The 19,307-nt window shown below is 40.5% G+C and overlaps 1 protein-coding gene across 1 annotated transcript; it reads left to right on the forward strand.

Annotated features, from left to right (window-relative positions):
* Positions 1–17,099: 17,099 nt before the first annotated feature.
* On the forward strand, positions 17,100–19,040 carry LOC147005594 (protein S100-A9-like). Its single transcript, XM_085835330.1, has 2 exons — positions 17,100–17,227; positions 18,815–19,040. Exons 1-2 carry the CDS (start codon positions 17,100–17,102, stop codon positions 19,038–19,040), a joined length of 354 nt encoding a protein of 117 aa, XP_085691456.1.
* Positions 19,041–19,307: the final 267 nt, after the last annotated feature.

Here is a 19,307-nt window from a genome sequence, read left to right on the forward strand (position 1 = left end):
GGCACCTGGTGAACTACAGAAGAGTTACTCTTCTCCGCTTCTGACATCTTTTTTAGTTCCCAAAGCTCATTAGTCAGCCTCTGAAGTTTAATTTCAAACTCTAACTCACTTAGCCGTGTGTCCCTATGAGTAGCACCTCCTGAAGTGGGGACTATAGGTGAAGCAGGAGATTCACAAGAGGACCAATTCTCATTAAAGTAATGGGCAGCTCCTCTATCTGAGTGATTATTGTTAAAATTCAGTTCATCATCCGAGTTTCCACATTTATCAATTTTTGAGTTAAGAAGATCCTTTTCTGAGGAGGCCCTCTCTGATAGGCACTCCTCCTGAGATACCACAAGCTCCACCTGGGGACAATTTAGCCCTGGAGAAGTTGCATCTTTCATAGCATCATTTATGAGCACTCAGAGGCCTAAGGTAAAATTATCTGAGCGATTTTCAAGGCCTCACCAACTTTCTCCCAGGTTCCGCAATCTACTGTTTCTTCTTCCTTGAACCATGGGCAACAGCTATCTATCTTACCTAAAAAATTTCTTACTAATTGTACTTCAAGCCTTACTCCTCTGGCCTGATACAACTCCTGAAAACTAAGGGCAACTGCCTGATCCAGAACTTTAAACCCTTTCTTCTTCCACGTAAGCAGCTTCTTAAAAAGCTGCAGCTGACCCACCTGTTTCCGTTTCTACTTCCGATTAACACGCTGCTGACCCAAGCAGAACCAGCATTGGGTTAGCACCAATTCAAGCTTAGTTTGTATCCCACCGAACCCTCAGCAACATCTTACAAAGCTGAAATTTTAAGCTAGTGCTAGCATGTGTACCTGTCCGTTGCTAAGGTGCCCGATAAGAAGATCCTTTGCCTTTCTTGTGGAGCTCCACACCAGCAGCGTTTCTCTTAGCCTCCCTCTGCCATTATTCAGGTCCAAGTTCTGGTGCCAAAATGTTGCAGCCGGCCAGCAGCTCACAACGTGAACGGTTCCACTGAGATGGCCACTTGAGCTAAGGGAGGAACTAGATGGGGAGAAAGAAGAAATGGAGCCAAGTCTCTGATCAAAGCTCAATTTTACTTGTTCAGACACTCAGTTATAAAGGAAGGGGGAAGGGACCCGATTCCTGCCAAATAACTTGGGGGTCCAGTAGCAGGGTGAACACGTGTGTGGCCCCAAGCAGCAAAGCTGCACAGTCCAGCAGTGGGCATGGCAGAACAAATGAGCAGGAAACTCCACCCTTGAGCAATCAGGTTCCAGGCTTGGGGTGGGGAGACTACAGGAAAGTACAAGAAGTACACGTGAGAAAAGATTTCTAGAAAAATAGTGATGACCATAAGTCCAAAGGAGCAGGGGGAGAGTATTCCTAGAAACTGAGAAACAGAGACAAGAAATGGAAACATGGACACAATACAAATGTTTTTACTGTCTCCAAGGGTGCAGGTTAACTAGGCAATATTAGGTTATGTGTTTATTACCGTGCCTTTAAAAAATAGATAAAGGAATTTTAACAAGGATACAGCTATAACAGGAATAAAAGATATTGAAAGAGTAAGCATTTACTCCCTAAGAGAAAAAACTGATCAATATAAAGAATGGTTTAAATAATAATTCTAGGGAGAGTTTTGAAGTGAAATTATATGCATACTGAAAATTGTTGTTTTTCGCCCAGGACTATGGACTAGGATAGAGAAGACGGTGATGTAAACTTATGATTAGAACTGAATTTTTAATGAGGCAGATTGAAGAAAAATGAAGTCACTTATACCAGAAAAATTAGAGCACCATTAAATATTCACAGCCTCAATGGAGTGGGAGAAGATCTAAAAAAAAATCTATGACAGTGTAAGAAAGTGGGATGAGACACATTGAGAGAGAGAAAGAGAGAGAGAGCCAACAATGAAATGAAATAAGGAATCTCGAACTACAGTACATATGCTGAGCCTACAGAGCCCCAGGACAAATAACTCAAGAATATAAATACATCATTCTGGTATGTAGGCAACAAAGGTGTGGAACCTATTGGAAACCTACATATACTCACTATACTCTGGCAAAAACACAGCCACTTATGGACAGACTGTAATGCAGTCATTTATGAAGTATGTTCAGTTACTCAACTTGAGCAAGCCAGAATGTCTCAGGATATGGAACTCAATATTTTGTATTCCACACTGTAACTTCAATTTTTTTTAATTTACTTTTTTTCATTTTTTTAATTAGGTATGTTCCTCATTTACATTTCCAATGCTATCCCAAAAGTCCCCCATACCCACCCCCCCACTCCCCTACCCACACACTCCCCCTTTTTGGCCATGGCATTCCCCTGTACTGGGGCATATAAAGTTTGGGTCCAATGGGCCTCTCTTTCCAGTGATGGCCTACTAGGCCATCTTTTGATACATATGCAGCTAGAGACAAGAGCTCCGGGGTACTGGTTAGTTCATATTGTTGTTCCACCTATAGGGTTACAGTTCCCTTTAGTTCCTTTGGTGCTTTCTCTAGCTCCATCATTGGGGGCCCTATGATCCATTCAATAGCTGACTGTGAGCATCCACCTCTGTATTTGCTAGGCCCCGGCATACTCTCACAAGAGACAGCTATATCAGTGTCCTTTCAGCAAAATCTTGCTAGTTTATGCAATGGTGTCAGCGTTTGGAAGATGATCATGGGATGGATCCCTGGATATGGCAATCATTAGATGGTCCATCCTTTTGTCACAGCTCCAAATTTTGACTCTGTAACTCCTTCCATGGGTATTTTGTTCCCAAATCAAAGAAGGGGCAAAGTGTCCACACTTTGGTCTTCATTCTTCTTGAGTTTCATGCGTTTAGCAAATTGTATCTTATATCTTCGGTATCCTAAGTATCTGGGCTAATATCCATTTATCAGTGAGTACATATTATGTGAGTTCCTTAATGATTGGGTTACCTCACTCAAGATGATGCCCTCCAGGTCCATCCATTTGCCTAGGAATTTCATAAATTCATTCTTTTTAATAGCTGAGTAGTACTCCATTGTGTAAATGTACCACATTTTCTGTATCCATTCCTCTGTGGGGGCATCTGGGTTCTTTCCAGCTTCTATCTGAACTTCAAAGACCTAATTCCAGCTCTCCTCAAACTATTGCATGAAATAGGAACAGAAGGTACTCTACCCAATTCGTTCTGTGAAACCATAATTACTCTGATACCTAAACCACACAAAGAACCAACAAAGAAAGAGAGCTTCAGACCAATTTCCCTTATGGATATCAATGTAAAAATCCTCAATAAAATCCTCACAAACTGAATCCAAGAACACATCAAAACGATCATCCATCGTGACCAAGTAGGCTTCATCCCAGGGATGCAAGAATGGTTTAATATACGGAAATCCATCAAATTAATCCACTATATTAACAAATTCAAAGACAAAAATCACATGATCATCTCTCTAGATACTGAGATATCATTTGACAAAATCCAACAACCCTTCATGATAAAAGTCATAGAAAGAACAGGAATTCAAGGCACATACATAAACATAATAAAAACAATCTACAGCAAACCATTAGCCAACATCGAAGAAAATGGTGAGAAGCTGGAAGCAATCCCACTAAAATCAGGGACTAAACAAGGCTGCCCACTTTCTCCCTACCTATTCAATACAGTACTTGAAGTCCTAGCCAAAGCAATTCAATAACAAAGGAGATCAAGGGGATACAAATTGGAAAGGAAGAAGTCAAAATATCACAAGGAGATAAGAATGAATCAATTTGCATTCTTCATTCATTTGCATATGATATGATAGTATATATAAGAGACCCTAAAAATTCCACCAGAGATCTCCTAAACCTGATAAACAGCTTCAGTGCAGTAGCTGGATATAAAATTAACTCAACAAATCAGTGGCCTTTCTCTATACAAAGGATAAACAGGATGGACACCCTTCACAATAGTCACAAATAATATAAGATACCTTGGTGTGACTCTAACTAAGGAAGTGAAAGATCTGTATGATAAGAACTTCAAGTCTCTGAAGAAAGAAATTGAAGAAGAGCTCAGAATATGGAAATATCTCCCATGCTCATGGATTGGCAGAATTAATATAGTAAAAAAAAAATGGTTATCCTGCTGAAAATGATCTGCAGATTCAATACAATCCCCATCAAAATTACAAATCAATTCTTCATTGAGATAGAAAGGGCAATTTGCAAATTCATCTGGTATAACAAGAAACCCAGGATAGCAAAAACTATTCTCAGCAATAAAAGAAGCTCTGGGGGAATCACCATGCCTGATCTCAAGCAGTACTACAGAGCAATTGTGATTTAAAAAAAAAATTGCATGATACTGGTACAGCGACAGACAGGTAGTAGATGAAGGGAATAGAATTGAAGACCCAGAAATGAACCCACACACCTATCGTCACCTGATCTTTGACAAGGGAGCTAAAACCATCCAGTGGAAAAGAGACAGCATTTTCAACAAATGGTGCTGGCAGAACTGGCGGTTATCATGTAGAAGAATGCAAATTGATCCATTCTTTTTTTTTAATTGATCCATTCTTATCTCCTTGTACAAAGCACAAATCTAAGTGGATCAAAGAACTCCACATAAAACCAGAGACACTGAAATTTATAGAGAAAGTGGAGGAAACCCTCAAAGATATGGGCACAGGGGGAAAATTCCTATACAGAACAACAATGGCCTGTGCTGTAAAATCAAAAATCGACAAGTGGGACCTCATAAAAATGAAAAGCTTCTGTAGAGCAAAAGATATGGTCAATAAGACAAAAAGGCCACCAACAGATTGGGAAAGAATTTTTAACCATCCTAAATCTGATAGGGGACTAATATCCAATATACACAACGAGCTTAAGAAGCTGAACTCCAGAAATTCAAATAACCTCATTAAAAAATGGGGAACAGAGCTAAACAAATGTTTCTCAACTGAAAAATACAGAAGGGCTGAGAAGAACTTGAAAAAATGTTCAAATCCTTAATCATCAGGGACATGCAAATCAAAACAACCCTGAGATTCCACCACTCATCAGTCAGAATGGCTAGGGTCAAAAACACAGGTGAAAGCAGATGCTGGCAAGGATGTATAGAAAGAGAAACACTCCTCCATTGTTGGTAGGATTGCAAGCTGGTACAACCACTCTGGAAATCAGTCTGGTGGTTCCTCAGAAAATTGGACATAGTAATACCGGTAGCAATACCACTCCTGGGCATATACCCAGAAGATGTTCCAACTGGTAATAAGGACACATGCTCCACTATGTTCATAGAAGCCCTATTTATAATAGCCAGAAGCTGGAAAGAACTCAGATATCCCTCAACAGAGGAATGGATACAGAAAATGTAGTACATTTACACAATGGAGTACTACTCAGCTATTATAACAATGAATTTATGTATTGCTGGGCAAATGGATGTATCTGGAGGATATCATCCTGAGTGAAATAACCCAATCACAAAAGAAGTCACTTGATATGCACTCACTGATAAGTGGATATTAGCTCAGAAACCTAGAATACTCAAGATACAACTTCCAAAACACAAGAAAATCAAGAAGGAAGACCAACTCATGGATACTTCATTCCTCCCTAGAATAGGAAATAAAATATCCATGGAAGGAGTTGCAGAGACCAAGTTTGGAGCTAAGATGAAAGGATGGACTATTCAGAGACTACCCCACCCGGGAGGTCCATCCAATAATCAGCCAACAAACGCAGAAACTATTGCATATGCCAGCAAGATTTTGCTGAAAGGACCCTGATATAGCTGCCTTGTGTAAGGCTATGCCAGTGCCTGGCAAATACAGAAGTGGATGCTCACAGTCATATATAGGATGGAAAACAGGGCCCCCAATGTAGGAGCTAGAGAAAGTACCCAAGAGTTGAAGGGGTCCTCAACCCTACAGGTGTAACAACAATATGAACTAATCAGCACCCTCAGAACTCATGTCTCTAGCTGCATATGTAGCAGAAAATGGCTTAGTTGGCCATCACTGGGAAGAGAGGCCCCTTGGTCTAACAAACTTTATATGCCCCAATACAGAGGAAATCCAGGGCCAAGACGTGGATGTGAGTGGGTAGGGGAGCAGGGCAGGGGGAGGGTATAGGGGACTTTGGGGATAGCATTTGAAATGTAAATGAAGAAAATAACCAATGATAAAAAGGAGATCAAGAGGATACAAATTGGAAAAGAAGAAGTCAAAATATCACTATTTGCACATGATGTGATAGTATATATAAGTGACCCAAAAGTTCCACCAGAAAACTCCTAAACCTGATAAACAGCTTCAGTGCAGTAGCTGGATATAAAATTAACTCAAACAAATCAGTGGCCTTTCTCTACACAAAGAATAAGCAGGATGAGAATGAAATTAGGGAAACAACACCACTCGCAATAGTCACAAAAAATACAAAATACCTTGGTGTGACTCTAACTAAGGAAGTGAAAGATCTGTATGACAAGAACTTCAAGTCTCTGAGGAAAGAAATTGAAGATCTCAGAAGATGGAAAGATCTCCCATGCTCATGGATTGCCAAGATTAATATAGTCAAAATGCTTATCCTGCTGAAAGTAATCTACAGATTCAATGCAATCCCCATCAAAATTCCAACTCAATTCTTCACTGAGTATGAAAGGGCAATTTGAAAATTCATCTAGATAAATAAAAAAACATAGGATAAACAATAAACAATATGAACTTACCAGTACCCTCAGAGCTCATGTCTTTAACTGCATATGTAGCAGAAGATGGCCTAATCGGCCATCACTGGGAAGAGAGGCCCCTTGATCTTTCAAATTATATATGCCCCAGTACAGGGGAACACCAAGGCCAAGAATTAGGAGTGGGTGGGTAGGGGATCAGGGTGGGGGAGGGTATAGGGGACTTTCGGGATAGCATTTGAAATGTAAATGAAGAAAATATCTAATAAAAATTGAAAAAAAATAAAATTTCAAAACATATATTTCCTCTGTATTCTGAGTCTTTGGACTTTAAAGGTCATGAGCCCCAGTAGGGAATGGTATTTTTATACACTACATTAAGTGTCTGTGTGTGTGTTGCTGGTGGTAGTTGTGTATATACCATGTCAACTATGTAAGGTTCAGAGTATAACTGACAGAAGTACTTAATACCATAGGGTACTAGAGACCAAATTCAAGTCATCAGGCTTGGTCATAACAGACAGATGAGCCATCTGCTTGTGCTTTGAGAAGGATTTTAAAATATGATGATTGTAGGTGCTGGAAAAATTTTCTCTCAGAAAAGGTACAATAAAAGCATATGGTGAGAAATAGCTTTAGAGAAGAACAGGGCAGCAGAAAAACATTCCTCAATCATTCCCCAGATATGTAAACTTGTCACTGTTTCCTGATCATCAGATTATTTATTCATCTACAAGGCAAGACAGTCATCATCTGGGAAGATCCAAGACCAAACCATACCCCAATGCAAACTCACATTCCAATCTCCCAGAAGCTTAACAGAACCAGAAAACACAGAACAAAGAGGGATGAAGTGAGAAAGGCAAAGTAGGTTTGGTCCCCACACACATTTTCCATGCCCTCAAGTGTAAATCTCGATAAGTAAAACTAGAAACCTTAATATTTCAAATTAGTGAAATAAATTTCAATGAGAGTAAATCATTTTGAAATCAGTCCTCTAACCACCACAAAAAGGAGGATGAACCTGCTTTTTTGTACATCAACAGTGCCAAACATAATAGCCTGAAACTGGAAACAACCCAGGTGTCCCTAAATGGAAGAGTGGATAGAGAAAATGTGATACATATACACAATGGAGAACAGGGTGCAGGGAGGGTATAAGGGACTTTGGGGATAGCATTTGAATTGTAAATGAAGAAAATATCTAATAAAAAAATTGTTTAAAAAATGACTTCATAAAATTTGCAGGCAAATAGATGGAACTAGAAAATATCATCCTAAGTGAGGTTACCCAGTCACAAAAGAGCACACAGGGTTTGTACTAACTGATGAGTAGATATTACAAAAAGCTGAGAATACCCCCGATACAACTCACAGACTATACAAAGCTCAAGAGGAAGGAAGACTAAAGTATGGGTGCTTCACTGCTACTTAGAAGGGGGAACAAAATAAATAGGGGAGATAGAGGGAGGGAGGAACTTGGGAGGGTGGAACGATGGGGAGGGGAAAGGGGGAGCATGATCAGGTGTGGGAGCAGATGGGGAACATGTGAAGAGGGTCAGGAAATTGAACAGAGGTGTACAGCAGTGGGAGATGAGAATGGGATGTAACCACCAGAAAATTACAGATTTTAGGAAAGCAAGAGGCTCCTGAAACCATGAGGATGACATTAGTTGAAATACTCAACAATAGGGAGAGAGAACCTATTGAGACCATACCCAGAGGTTAGGCATGGTCCCCGGTTGAAGAATGGGGCCAACCACTCATCTCAAATATTTTAACCCAGAATTATTCTTCTTGAAAGGAAATACAGAGACAAAGAGTGGGGCAGAGACTGAAGGAAAGGCCATCCAGAGACTGCCACACCTGTGGATTCATCCCATATACAGCTACAAAACCCAGACACTATTCCTGATGACAAGAAATGTTGCTGAAAGGACCCTGATATAGCTGTTTCCTGAGAGGCTCTGACAGAGCCTGACTAATAAAGATATAGATGCTTGCATCCAACCATTGGACTGAGCATGGGGACCACAATGGAGGAGTTAGGGGAAGGACTGAAGGAGCTGAAGGGGTATGCAACCCTATAGGAAGAACAACAATAACAACCAACCAGTCCCCCAAGAACTCCCAAGGACAAATCCACCAACCAAAGAGTATGCATGGAGGGAACCACAACTCCAGCTTCATGTGCAACAGAAGATTGCTTTTCTGGCATCAATGGGAGGGGAGGCCCTTGGACCTGTGAAGACATGATGCCCCAGTCTAGGAGAATGCTAGGATGGTGAGGTGGGAGTAGGTGGGTGGGTGGGGGAGCACCCCTGTAGAAGCAGGGGTCAGGGGAGATGGGAGAGGGAGTTTGTGGAGGGGAACCAGAAAAGGGATAACATTTGAAATGTAAATAAGTAAAATAACCAATAAAAAGTAAAAATCTAAATTAAAAAAATAAAAAGATAAATATATTCTTTTACAGTTAGGGTGAGTTTCTCTGTATATAATTTCTTGGTATATGGTTCCTGATATGCAGAGCACAGTGGTCCATATTGGCCAGTATGCAGTTCTAGAAAGTTTTGATGAGCTGCTGTGCATGTCATTTCTATTCCTGCAATGACTCCTTTGCAAGTCAATGGCATTCAAGTAACAGACATGTAAATAAGGACAGTCTCTGTTGATCAAAAATTATTCATTTTTAACAGCTTGGATTAGAGGGTGGTATTGTGATGTCAAGCTATAGCATTCTTGTCTTAACTACTTGGGATTCCTGGACCATGCTTATGACAATGTATTGCAATCAGCTTCATTTTATAATCTCACCTTAATGTCCATAAAACACTTGCTCCTGGCAGAGCAACAAATCCAATCTGGTAAAATTTGTTAGAGGTTTCTTCTTGTAGTTCTTTTTAAGGGAGGCAGTGTGATATTCTGGCCTTTATTACCATTTATTATTACTCTGGCAGGAGTTATATTTCCATAAAGTAAAAAATGTCATAGAAGTAGTTTTCATAAAATACCCCAAGTGCCCTCTACTAAGGAATTTACAGAAACTGAAACTTCCACTCAAATGTTGGCTAAAGGGGTAAGGGAAGGAGGGGGGAGGAGCCGAAGATGGGCCAGAGTTCTACCTATGCTCTTGACCCTGGGTGGGCATCTAAGCCAATGAACCCCCTTGACATTGGGTGGACAAGGGCAGCCACTGATACCAGGTGCTCTGGGGAAACACCCTTAGACCCGGAGTTACAGGAGGGAAGGCAGAGGGAGAGAGGTTCCCACGCAGGCAAGAGTTCTAGTCTGGTCCATGGCTGGAGTAAAGGAAGCCCTTCTGATGGGAGATTAGAAATAGCACATTAGAGGAACGCCTATCCCATCGTTCATGCACAGCGTGCTGTGATGAACAGAGACAGTCAATGGTTTTAGAGTTTTATTGTAGAAAGGCAAGGGGAAAGAAAGAAGGTAAAAGAAAAAGCGAGACCAGTCATGGCCAAGAGGAGAGAAAGGTGAAAAGGAGAGAGAGAAGAAAAGCTAGAGAGTAAGAAAGAGAGAGTAAGAGGGAGAGAGAGTAAGAGAGTGAGAGGAGAAAGAGGATGAAGAGAGAATGAGGTGGGGCCAAACAGCCCCTCTTATGATGGGCTGTTATCTTGGTGTTGCTAGGTAACTAGGAGGAGTTTAGCCAGAAGGTCAGAAGCTTGGAACATTGTCTACATGACTACTAGCCACACTTCTCCTGTGGGGGTTGTGGAGGCAGTAACTTCGACAGGAGCCTTGAGTCTAGGAGACATGAGGGAACGTCTACTGTCCCATGTAGGTGAATTATCACCACCGAATCCCAAAAGTTCCACACCTCAGATCAGCTGGAGACCAGCCTGTCTGTGTATAGCCCAATGCCCCACACTCAAATCTTTACAATGCCACATGATTCAGAAATGCCACTAAAATAAAGCCAGGCACATAAACAGCAGTTACCAACATGATTCTAAAAGAATGTAAACTGCTCAGAGAAACCCACAAAACAAATGCAAAATTCATGATACACTAAGAAATTTTCTCAAGATTTTCTCAACCATACAAGTCAAACCCCAAATAAGACTTTAGAGTTTCATCAACTAGAGGAAGACAGCAACTTGGATCCAATGACATGAAAGTCAAAGTCTTCATAATAGACTGATTGGCCCCATTGTTCAATCTGTCTTCTCTATATATACTCAACTTGCCATGATTTCCTGATACACCTAAGTATATCTGGCTCATTGTTTTAGAATGCCCAAATTGTTACTGGAAGTTTGGATGTATCAGATCCAAACCTGGGATGCTGGCACACAGGCAATTCCCAAAATATCAATTAAAGAAACAAGAAAGTGTGAAAGCCAGAGCAAGGAAAGATATTCCAACTGGCCACTGTGAAGAGAAACAAGGAGGATTATTGACACTCAGTACACACAAGCACATATTCAGGGGCCTGACATGAAATTGTCTTGGCAAGGTGACCACATTGCCAAAGGGAGAAATAGTGCAATAGCTTCTTTTGGAAGAATATATACAAAGTCACAGAGGAAAACAGTTTTCTCAAGGTAAAAGAACTGATTGGGAAAGCACAACTAAAGGGTAAAACTGGACCCATAGTGAAGGAGAACATTTGGCCATCAGTGCCCAATTCTTCTGAGCAATAAAAATAGAAAGTGGAGCAAGAAAGGCTGAAATAAAATATAACTGCTGCCTTCCATGTACTAAGACTAAACCAGTTTTCAAAGGTAATTAATTATTATCTAAACAGAATAATTCTCGGGGATATCTCCATTATGTAGATGTAGTATAAGAAAAATCCACCTGTCCTGGGATTAGGAAATGAGGGCTGCTTTGGTTGCATGTGTATTCTGTTTTACTTTCTTATTTATTTGTTTACTTATTTATTTATTGAATCATAGTCTTATTATCAGGAATAGTGTCTGGGTTTTGTAGCTGTATATGGATGAATCCCAACATTGAAGCTCCCTCCCAATTCCCTCTACCAGAGTTGTTCACCAAATCCCCTCTCCCGTTTGCCTCTAAGAGTGTAACATCCCCAGGCATCCTACCTCTCTGGGGTGTCAAGTCTCTATCACTGGGGCCAGACAAAGCAGTCAGTCCTCTGCTATATATATGTTTTGGGGCCTTGGTCAGCCCACATATGGTCTGGTTTATGGCTTCATCACTGGGAGCTTCCTGAGGTCCAGGTTAGTTGGCACTATTATTCTCCCTATGGGGTTGCCATTCCCTTAATTTCCTTCAATACTTCCTGTAACTCTTCTATAGAGGTCCTTGACCTCAACCAATGATTAGCTCTAAGTATCTGCATCTGCTTCAGTACACTGCTGGTAGAGCAGTTCAGAGGACAGCCATGCTAGGCTCAAGTCCTGCATGTCCTTTGGGGTCTGGATTGTCTCACTCAGGATGAGAGAGAAGTACTACCAAATTTCTTCATTGGTATCACAATATTTCAATGAAACTCATATAGATTATACAAAATATATCATACCTGTACTTATATACTAAGTCTGTTATTTTATATAAGTAAAGTATATAAAGTATGCATTATATAAGTAAATATGTAAATTTTAATATTTAAGTAGTGTATATAAATATATGTAATATAAATTTTCAAAAAAATAATTATATATTTCCTCAGTATTCTGGGTATTTGAACTTTAAAGAGCATGAGCCCCAGTAGGGAGTGGGATTTTTTACCCTATATTAAGTGCGTATGTGTTTTGCTGGTGGTAGTGGTATATATACCATGTCAACCACGTAACGTTTAGAGTATAACCTTCAGGAGTACCTAATACCATAGGATACTAGAGACCAAATTCAAGGCATCAGGCTTGGTCATAAGAGACAGATGAGCCATCTGCTTGCCCTTTGAGAAGGATTTTAAAGTGTGATGATTGTAGGTGCTGGAAAAATGTCTTTCTTTCAGGTGCAAGAAAAGCATATGGTGGGCAAGGCCTTTAGAGAAGAACAGGGCATCAAAATAACATTCCTCAATCATGCCCCAGATATGTGAACTTTTCACTATTTCCTGACGATCAGATTGTTCATCTACAAAACAAGACAGTCATCATCTAGGAAGATCCAAGATCAAACTACACCCCATTGCAAAGTCGCATGCCAATCTCCCAGAAGCTTAACAGAACCAGAAAACACAGAGTAAAGAGGAATGAAGTGCGGAAGGCAAAGTAGGTTTGGTCCCCATGCCTGTTTTCCATGCCCACAAGTGTAAATCTCTATAAGTAAAACTAGAATCCTTAATATGTAAGAATCAATTATTGAAATAAATTTCAGTGAAAATCATCTTGAAATCAGAACTCTAATAACCACAAAAAAGAAGATGTACCTGCTTTTTTTGTACCTCAACAGTGCCAAACATATTAGCCTGAAACTAGAAATGAGCCAATGTCCCTCAATGGAAGAACAGACAGAGAAAATGTGGTACACATACACAATGGAATACTACTCAGCTATTAAAAACAATGACTTCATAAAATTTGCAGGCAAATGGATGGAACAAAAAATATCATCCTAAGTGAGGTAACCCAATCACAAAATAACATACATGGTGTGTACTCACTGCTGAGTGGATATTACAAAAAGCTCATAATACACCCAATACAACTCACAGATTATACAAACCTCAAGAGGAAGGAAGACCAAAGTATAGGTGCTTCACTCCTAATAGAAGGGGGAACAAATTAAACAAGGGAGATGGAGGGATGGAGGAACTTGGGAGGGATAGAAACTAGGGAGAGTGGAAAAGAGGAGCAAGACCAGGTGTGGGAAGAAATGGGAACACATGCAGAGGGTCAGAAAAATTAACAGAGGTGTATAACAGTGGTTGATCGGGAACTGGAGGTAACCACCAGAGAGTTCCAGATACCAGGAAAGCAAGAGGCTCTCAGAACCCAGCAAAGATGACATTAGCGAAAATAATCAATAAAAGGGAGAGAGAACCTGTTGAGACCATATCCAGAGGTTAGGAACAGCCCCCAGTTGAAGGAGGGGGCCACCCATCCACCTCAAAAATCTTAACCCAGAATTGTTCCACTTGAAAGGAAATACAGAGACAAAGAGTGGAGCAGAGACTGAAGTAAAGGCCATCCAGAGACTGCCACACCTGTGGACTCATCCATATACAGCTACAAAAACCCAGACACTATTCCTGATGGCAAGAAGTGTTGCTGAAAGGACCCTGATATAGCTATCTCCTAAGATGCTCTGACAGAGCCTGACCAATAAAGATATGAATGAATTCTTGCAGCCAGCCATTGGACTGAGCATGGTGACCCCAGTGGAGGAGTTAGGGGAAGGATTGAAAAAGTTGAAGGGGTGTGCAACCCTATAGGAAGAACAACAATAACAACCAACCAGTCTCTCAAGAGCTCCAAAGCTACGAAACAAAGAGTATACATGGAGGGATCCACAACTCCAGCTGCATATGCAACAGAAGATTGCCTTATCTGGCATCAATGGGAGGGGAAGCCCTTGGTCCTGTGAAGACATGATGCCCCAGCCTAGGGGAATGATAGCGTGGTAAGGTGTGAGTAGGTGGGTGGGTAGGGGAGAACCCTTGTAAAAGCAGGGGTCAGGGGAGCTGGGAGAGGGGATTTTTGGAGGTGAAACTGGAAAAGGGATAACATTTGAAATGTAAATAAGTAAAATAACCAATAAGGAAAAATTCCTGAATAGAACAGCAATGGCTTGTGCTGTAAGATAGAGAATCAACAAATGGGACCTCATAAAATTGCAAAGCTTCTGCAAAGTCAAAGACACCTTCAATAAGACAAAAAGGCCACCAACAGATTGGGAAAGGATCTTTACCTATCCTAAATCAGATAGGGGACTAATATCCAATATATATAAAGAACTCAAGAAGGTGGACTCCAGAAAATCAAATAACCCCATTAAAAATGGGGCTCAGAGTTAAACTTTTGTTAGTTTCACTGTGTCTCTTTTTAGCTTCTGCCTCCTTGATTTGTCCATTGGTAACAGTGGAGAGTGTTGAAGTCCCCCACTGTTATTCTGTGAGGTTCAATGTGTGCTTTGAACTTTAGTAAAGTTTCTTTTATGAATCTGGGTGCCCTTGCATTTGGAGCATAGATGTTCACAATTGAGAGTTCTTGTTAGATTTTTTTCCTTTGATGAGTATGAAGTGTCCTTCCTTATCTTTTTAATGACTTTTGGTTAAAAGTCAATTTTATCCCAGATTAGAATGCCTACTTCTGCTTGTTTCCTGGGACCATTTGCTTGGAAAATTGTTTTCCAACCCTTTACTCTGAGGTAGTGTTTGTCTTTGATACTGAGATGAGTTTCCTGTATAGAGCAAAAGGCTGGGTCCTGTTTACATATCCAATCAGTTATTTTATTTATTTCTACTGGGGATTTGAGTCCTTTTATGTTAAGATATATTAAGGAATAGTGAATGATGCTTCCTGTTACTTTTGATGTTATTTTTATGTTTGTGTGGTTATCTTCTTTTGGGTTTATTGAAAGAAGATTACCCTCTTGCTTTTTCTATGGCATAGTTGCCCTCATGTTGGTGTTTTCCATCTATTACTCTTTGTAGGGCTGGATTTGTGGAAAGATATTATGTAAATTTAGATTTTTCATGGAATATCTTCGTTTCTCCATCTATGAAAATTGACAGTTTTGATGGGTATAATAGCCTAGGCTGGCATTTGTGATCACTTAAGGACTGTATGACATCACCCAGGATCTTCTGGCTTTCATGGTATCTGATGAGAAGTCTGGTGTAATGTTGATAGATCTGCCTTTATATGTTACCTAACCTTTTCCCCTTACCACTTTTAATACTCTTTCTTTGATTTGTGCATTTGGTGTTTTGACTATTATGGGATGGGAGGAATTCCTTTTCTGGTCCAAACTATTTGGAGTTCTGTAGGCTTCGTGTATGTTCATGGGCTCTTAATTTAGGGTACAGAAGTTTTCTTCTATAATTTTGTTGAAGATATTTACTGGCCCTTGAAGTTGGGAATCTTCACTCTCTTCTATACCTATTATCCATAGGTTTGGTCTTCTCATTGTGTCCAGGATTTCCTGTATGTTTTGGGTTAGGAGCTTTTTGCATTTTCTTTGATTGTTGTGCCAATATTTTCTATGGTATCTTCTACACCTGAGATTCTCTCTTCTATTTCTTGTATTCTCTTGGTGATGCTTACATCTATGACTCCTGATCTCTTTCCTAGGTTTTCTCTCTCCAGTGTTGTCTCCCTTTGTGATTTATGTATTGTCTCCATTTCAATTTTTAGATCCTGGATGGGTTTGTTCAGTTCTTTCACCTGTTTGGTTGTGCTTTCCTGTAATTCTTTAAGAAATTTTGTATTTCCCCTTTAAGGTCTTCTACCTGTTTACATGTGTTCTCTTGTATTTCTTTAAGGGGGTAATTTATGAACTTCTTAATGTCCTCTATCATCAATATGATATGTGATTTTAAATCAGTCTGCTTTTTGGTGTGTTGGAGTAACCAGGGCTTGCTGTGGCGGGAGAACTGGGTTCTGATGATGCCAAGTTGCCTTGGTTTATTTGCTTATGTTATTGTCCTTGCCTTTCATCATCTGGTTATCTCTGGTGTTAGCTGGTGTTGCTGTCTCTGACTGTGGCTTGTCTGTCTTGCAAGCCTGTGTGTCAGTATTCCTGGAAGACCAGTTCTAGCTGGGAGGAAGTTAAGTATGGAGAGCTGTGGTACAGGATCAGCACTGGGATGCAGACAGAAACCAGAAGGATCCTGGTCCCTGCTGATCTTTGGTTCCTGTGTCCTAATGGCTCTGGGAGAGCCCCTTTGGGGCCAGAAATTTGAAGAGAAGTGGTGGTCTTACCTGTGCTCACAAATGTGTAGGCACTCCTGGGAGAACAGCTCTCCATAGGCATTATTTGTGTATGTAGCTCTGTGGCACAGGATCATCTCCTGGGGCAGACAGAAACTGGAACACTCCTGACCCAGTTAGCTCCTCAGTTCCTGTGTCCTCAAGGTTCCTCTAAGCAGCAGTGGTGGTCTTACTTATGCTCACTGGCGTGTATGCACTCCTGGGAGGGTAACTCATTTCCAGTGCAATTTGGATATGGAACCTGTGACAGAGGGTTGGCTTCAGGGCCAGAAAAAAAAAAAAAAAAACAGAAGTCTATGACATTTTTTAAATACCATTCTACTGGCTCCCTCCTGCCTTTCCCTGACAGTGTTGTAGCCTCTTTCAATTTCTGAAAGTTTCTTATCACACACATGTGTGACAGAATGGTTCCCCACCAAGTGACTCCCTGTTCTTTCTTTTATTGTGTATTGTCCCTATCTACCCTGATAGAGGACAGAGATAAGAACCAGTACGCATGAAATACTTTTCCTTTCCTTATACATTGGATTCTCAAGGATTCAAATATAGTGAAAAACTAAACTGCCTTAAAAGTCACAGATGGAACAAGCCATAAAAAATATAATCAAAATCTTCCACCAACACACTGGAAAGCAGGAAGACCCAGACACCCTGAGCCAGAAGGAATTCAAAGACCTGGTGAATGATGATATGCCAAATTCCTACAAGGTAATACTTGATTAGTGAGAGAGGGCCTTCAGTCTACCGCAATTAGGGATAAAATTCCTGCATCTTCCACATAGATGCAGCAAAGGCTCTGTCACTGGAGGTCTGAGAATTCAGTCACTGATAATCAGTAATTAATCATCTGTATTGTGTGAAGCCCTGTTCTGAGCAGACACTTGTAGAGCTGAACCTGAAACTGGCAATATTAATGATGGAGACACAGTATTCAGAACTCAGAGAACTCGGTATCTTGTGAGTACAGAGGAAGATGAGTTAGAGTCCTTTGGGTGATCTGTGCTGAGTGAAGCAGCTGTGAGTGGACTAGAGCCAATTCCTACTTTGACATTGTGACTTTTAAGCTGAGACTTCAATTCTGAAAGTAAACAAACATGAGGATAATACTTGATTTGAAGCTGAGGGAATTTAAGACTCAGCAGGGTCTCAGGGTAAACCTGAAAACCTACCATAGAACATTCAGAGCTTTGGACTATGTGGAAAGAACCTAGTACAAATTTCTCATGGAGAAACACTGTCAAGTATTTGGGATTTGCTCTGCTCAAGAAATGACCAGTCAGTTCTTGGTAAAGGGATTCATTTTAAAATACTTTCTATTCTCTATTCAAATGTAAGCCTACCAACAGAATCCTGGAAGGAAATGAGTAAGACACATAAAACAAGTCTCACTGTCAGTCCATTATTATACTTACCCCATTAGGCTGGTATCCAGGCTTCCTAGAGGTCCAGATAAAGTGGAGAAATGCCATCTTGGGAAATACTAGAAACACAGAGAGCTCCCCATACATAAGGATCTCAGGAAAACAAGGAGCTTCTTTCAGGAAGACAGAAGGTAAACAAAGGCTCTTTAGGCAAATCTTCCCTCTCTTTGAACAATCCATTACTTTGATCAGATTTCTCAAAACCCAGGCCAAATCAGTGTGATAGAACAGGAAGCACTGATCATGAAAATGGGCTAACTGGGTAATGGGAGGGTCTTTAGCCAAGGTATCCAGATGGTGAGGGAGAGACTTGCAGCTAGCTGGTACTCTCTGCTACATATGGATCACCCCACTTCACATTCCTATCCCTGTCTTTATCACATACTTTGAGGATAGCAAAACATATACCATTCTCTACCTTCTCAAGATCATATGCTTCCTAGTTTTCAGAATGCCTCCTCACTATTTGGAGGGAGGTGAAGATTCCTATAAGCCAGGTCTGAATTTGTATGACTTATACAACCTATACAATAGGTTATCCACCTTTCCCAATACCAGACTCCTAAGATCCTCTTCACAGCAGATTTCATTATCACTTGTTCTGGGGACCAATGAAGAACATTTCTAGATATACTCATATATCTCTGAACTTCTTAAGAACTACAGACATAGTGTCTAATAAAGATTGCAGTCTCTAGAACAAATTGGAAAGTGTTTAGCACAAGCTCAGCATCAATGCCACCATGACCTCTTAGTCTATCATTATTAATTTTAACTTGATCCCCTGGATTTACCATATGATCACTAACATGACTCCATAGTTCTCTTCTGTGCCCATGGCCAACACTAACAATTATATATTTTCTACTTACGGAAAGAGAAAAAGGATCAGAAAGCAATTAAATACATGATGGATGATCTTGACACAAATGGAGAAGGTAAAATGAGCCTTGATGAATTTCTGGACCTGGTGAGCAAGGTCTTGACTGGAGGACATGAGGCATCCCATGAGCAAGCATCCGCACATGGCCATGGACACAGTACCAGGCATGGGGCAGGCATCAGAAAGGATGACAATGGCCATTGCCACAGCAACTAATCAGAAGACCAAACCACTTTGTGCTTGCCCAACCAACGATGCAAGGAAGATAATTCTTTTAAAACCTTATATGTGGAGCTTTGAGATGGGGAATAATAAAGTCTTTCTGCATGCCAGGGTCATCTATGATGATTTTGTCTCTTAGACTTGTCCTTCCCAATGAGATGATCACAACCAACTTTTATCTGTGCTATTATAATTTCCCAGTGGGGAATCATGTCCCCATCTAACTATACCCTACTTTTTGAGCAGAAGTTCGCATGATTA

This window comes from Mus caroli, unplaced genomic scaffold (assembly GCF_978045245.1).
Source record: "Mus caroli unplaced genomic scaffold, Mus_caroli_1 scaffold_3, whole genome shotgun sequence".
Taxonomy (NCBI): domain Eukaryota; kingdom Metazoa; phylum Chordata; class Mammalia; order Rodentia; family Muridae; genus Mus; species Mus caroli.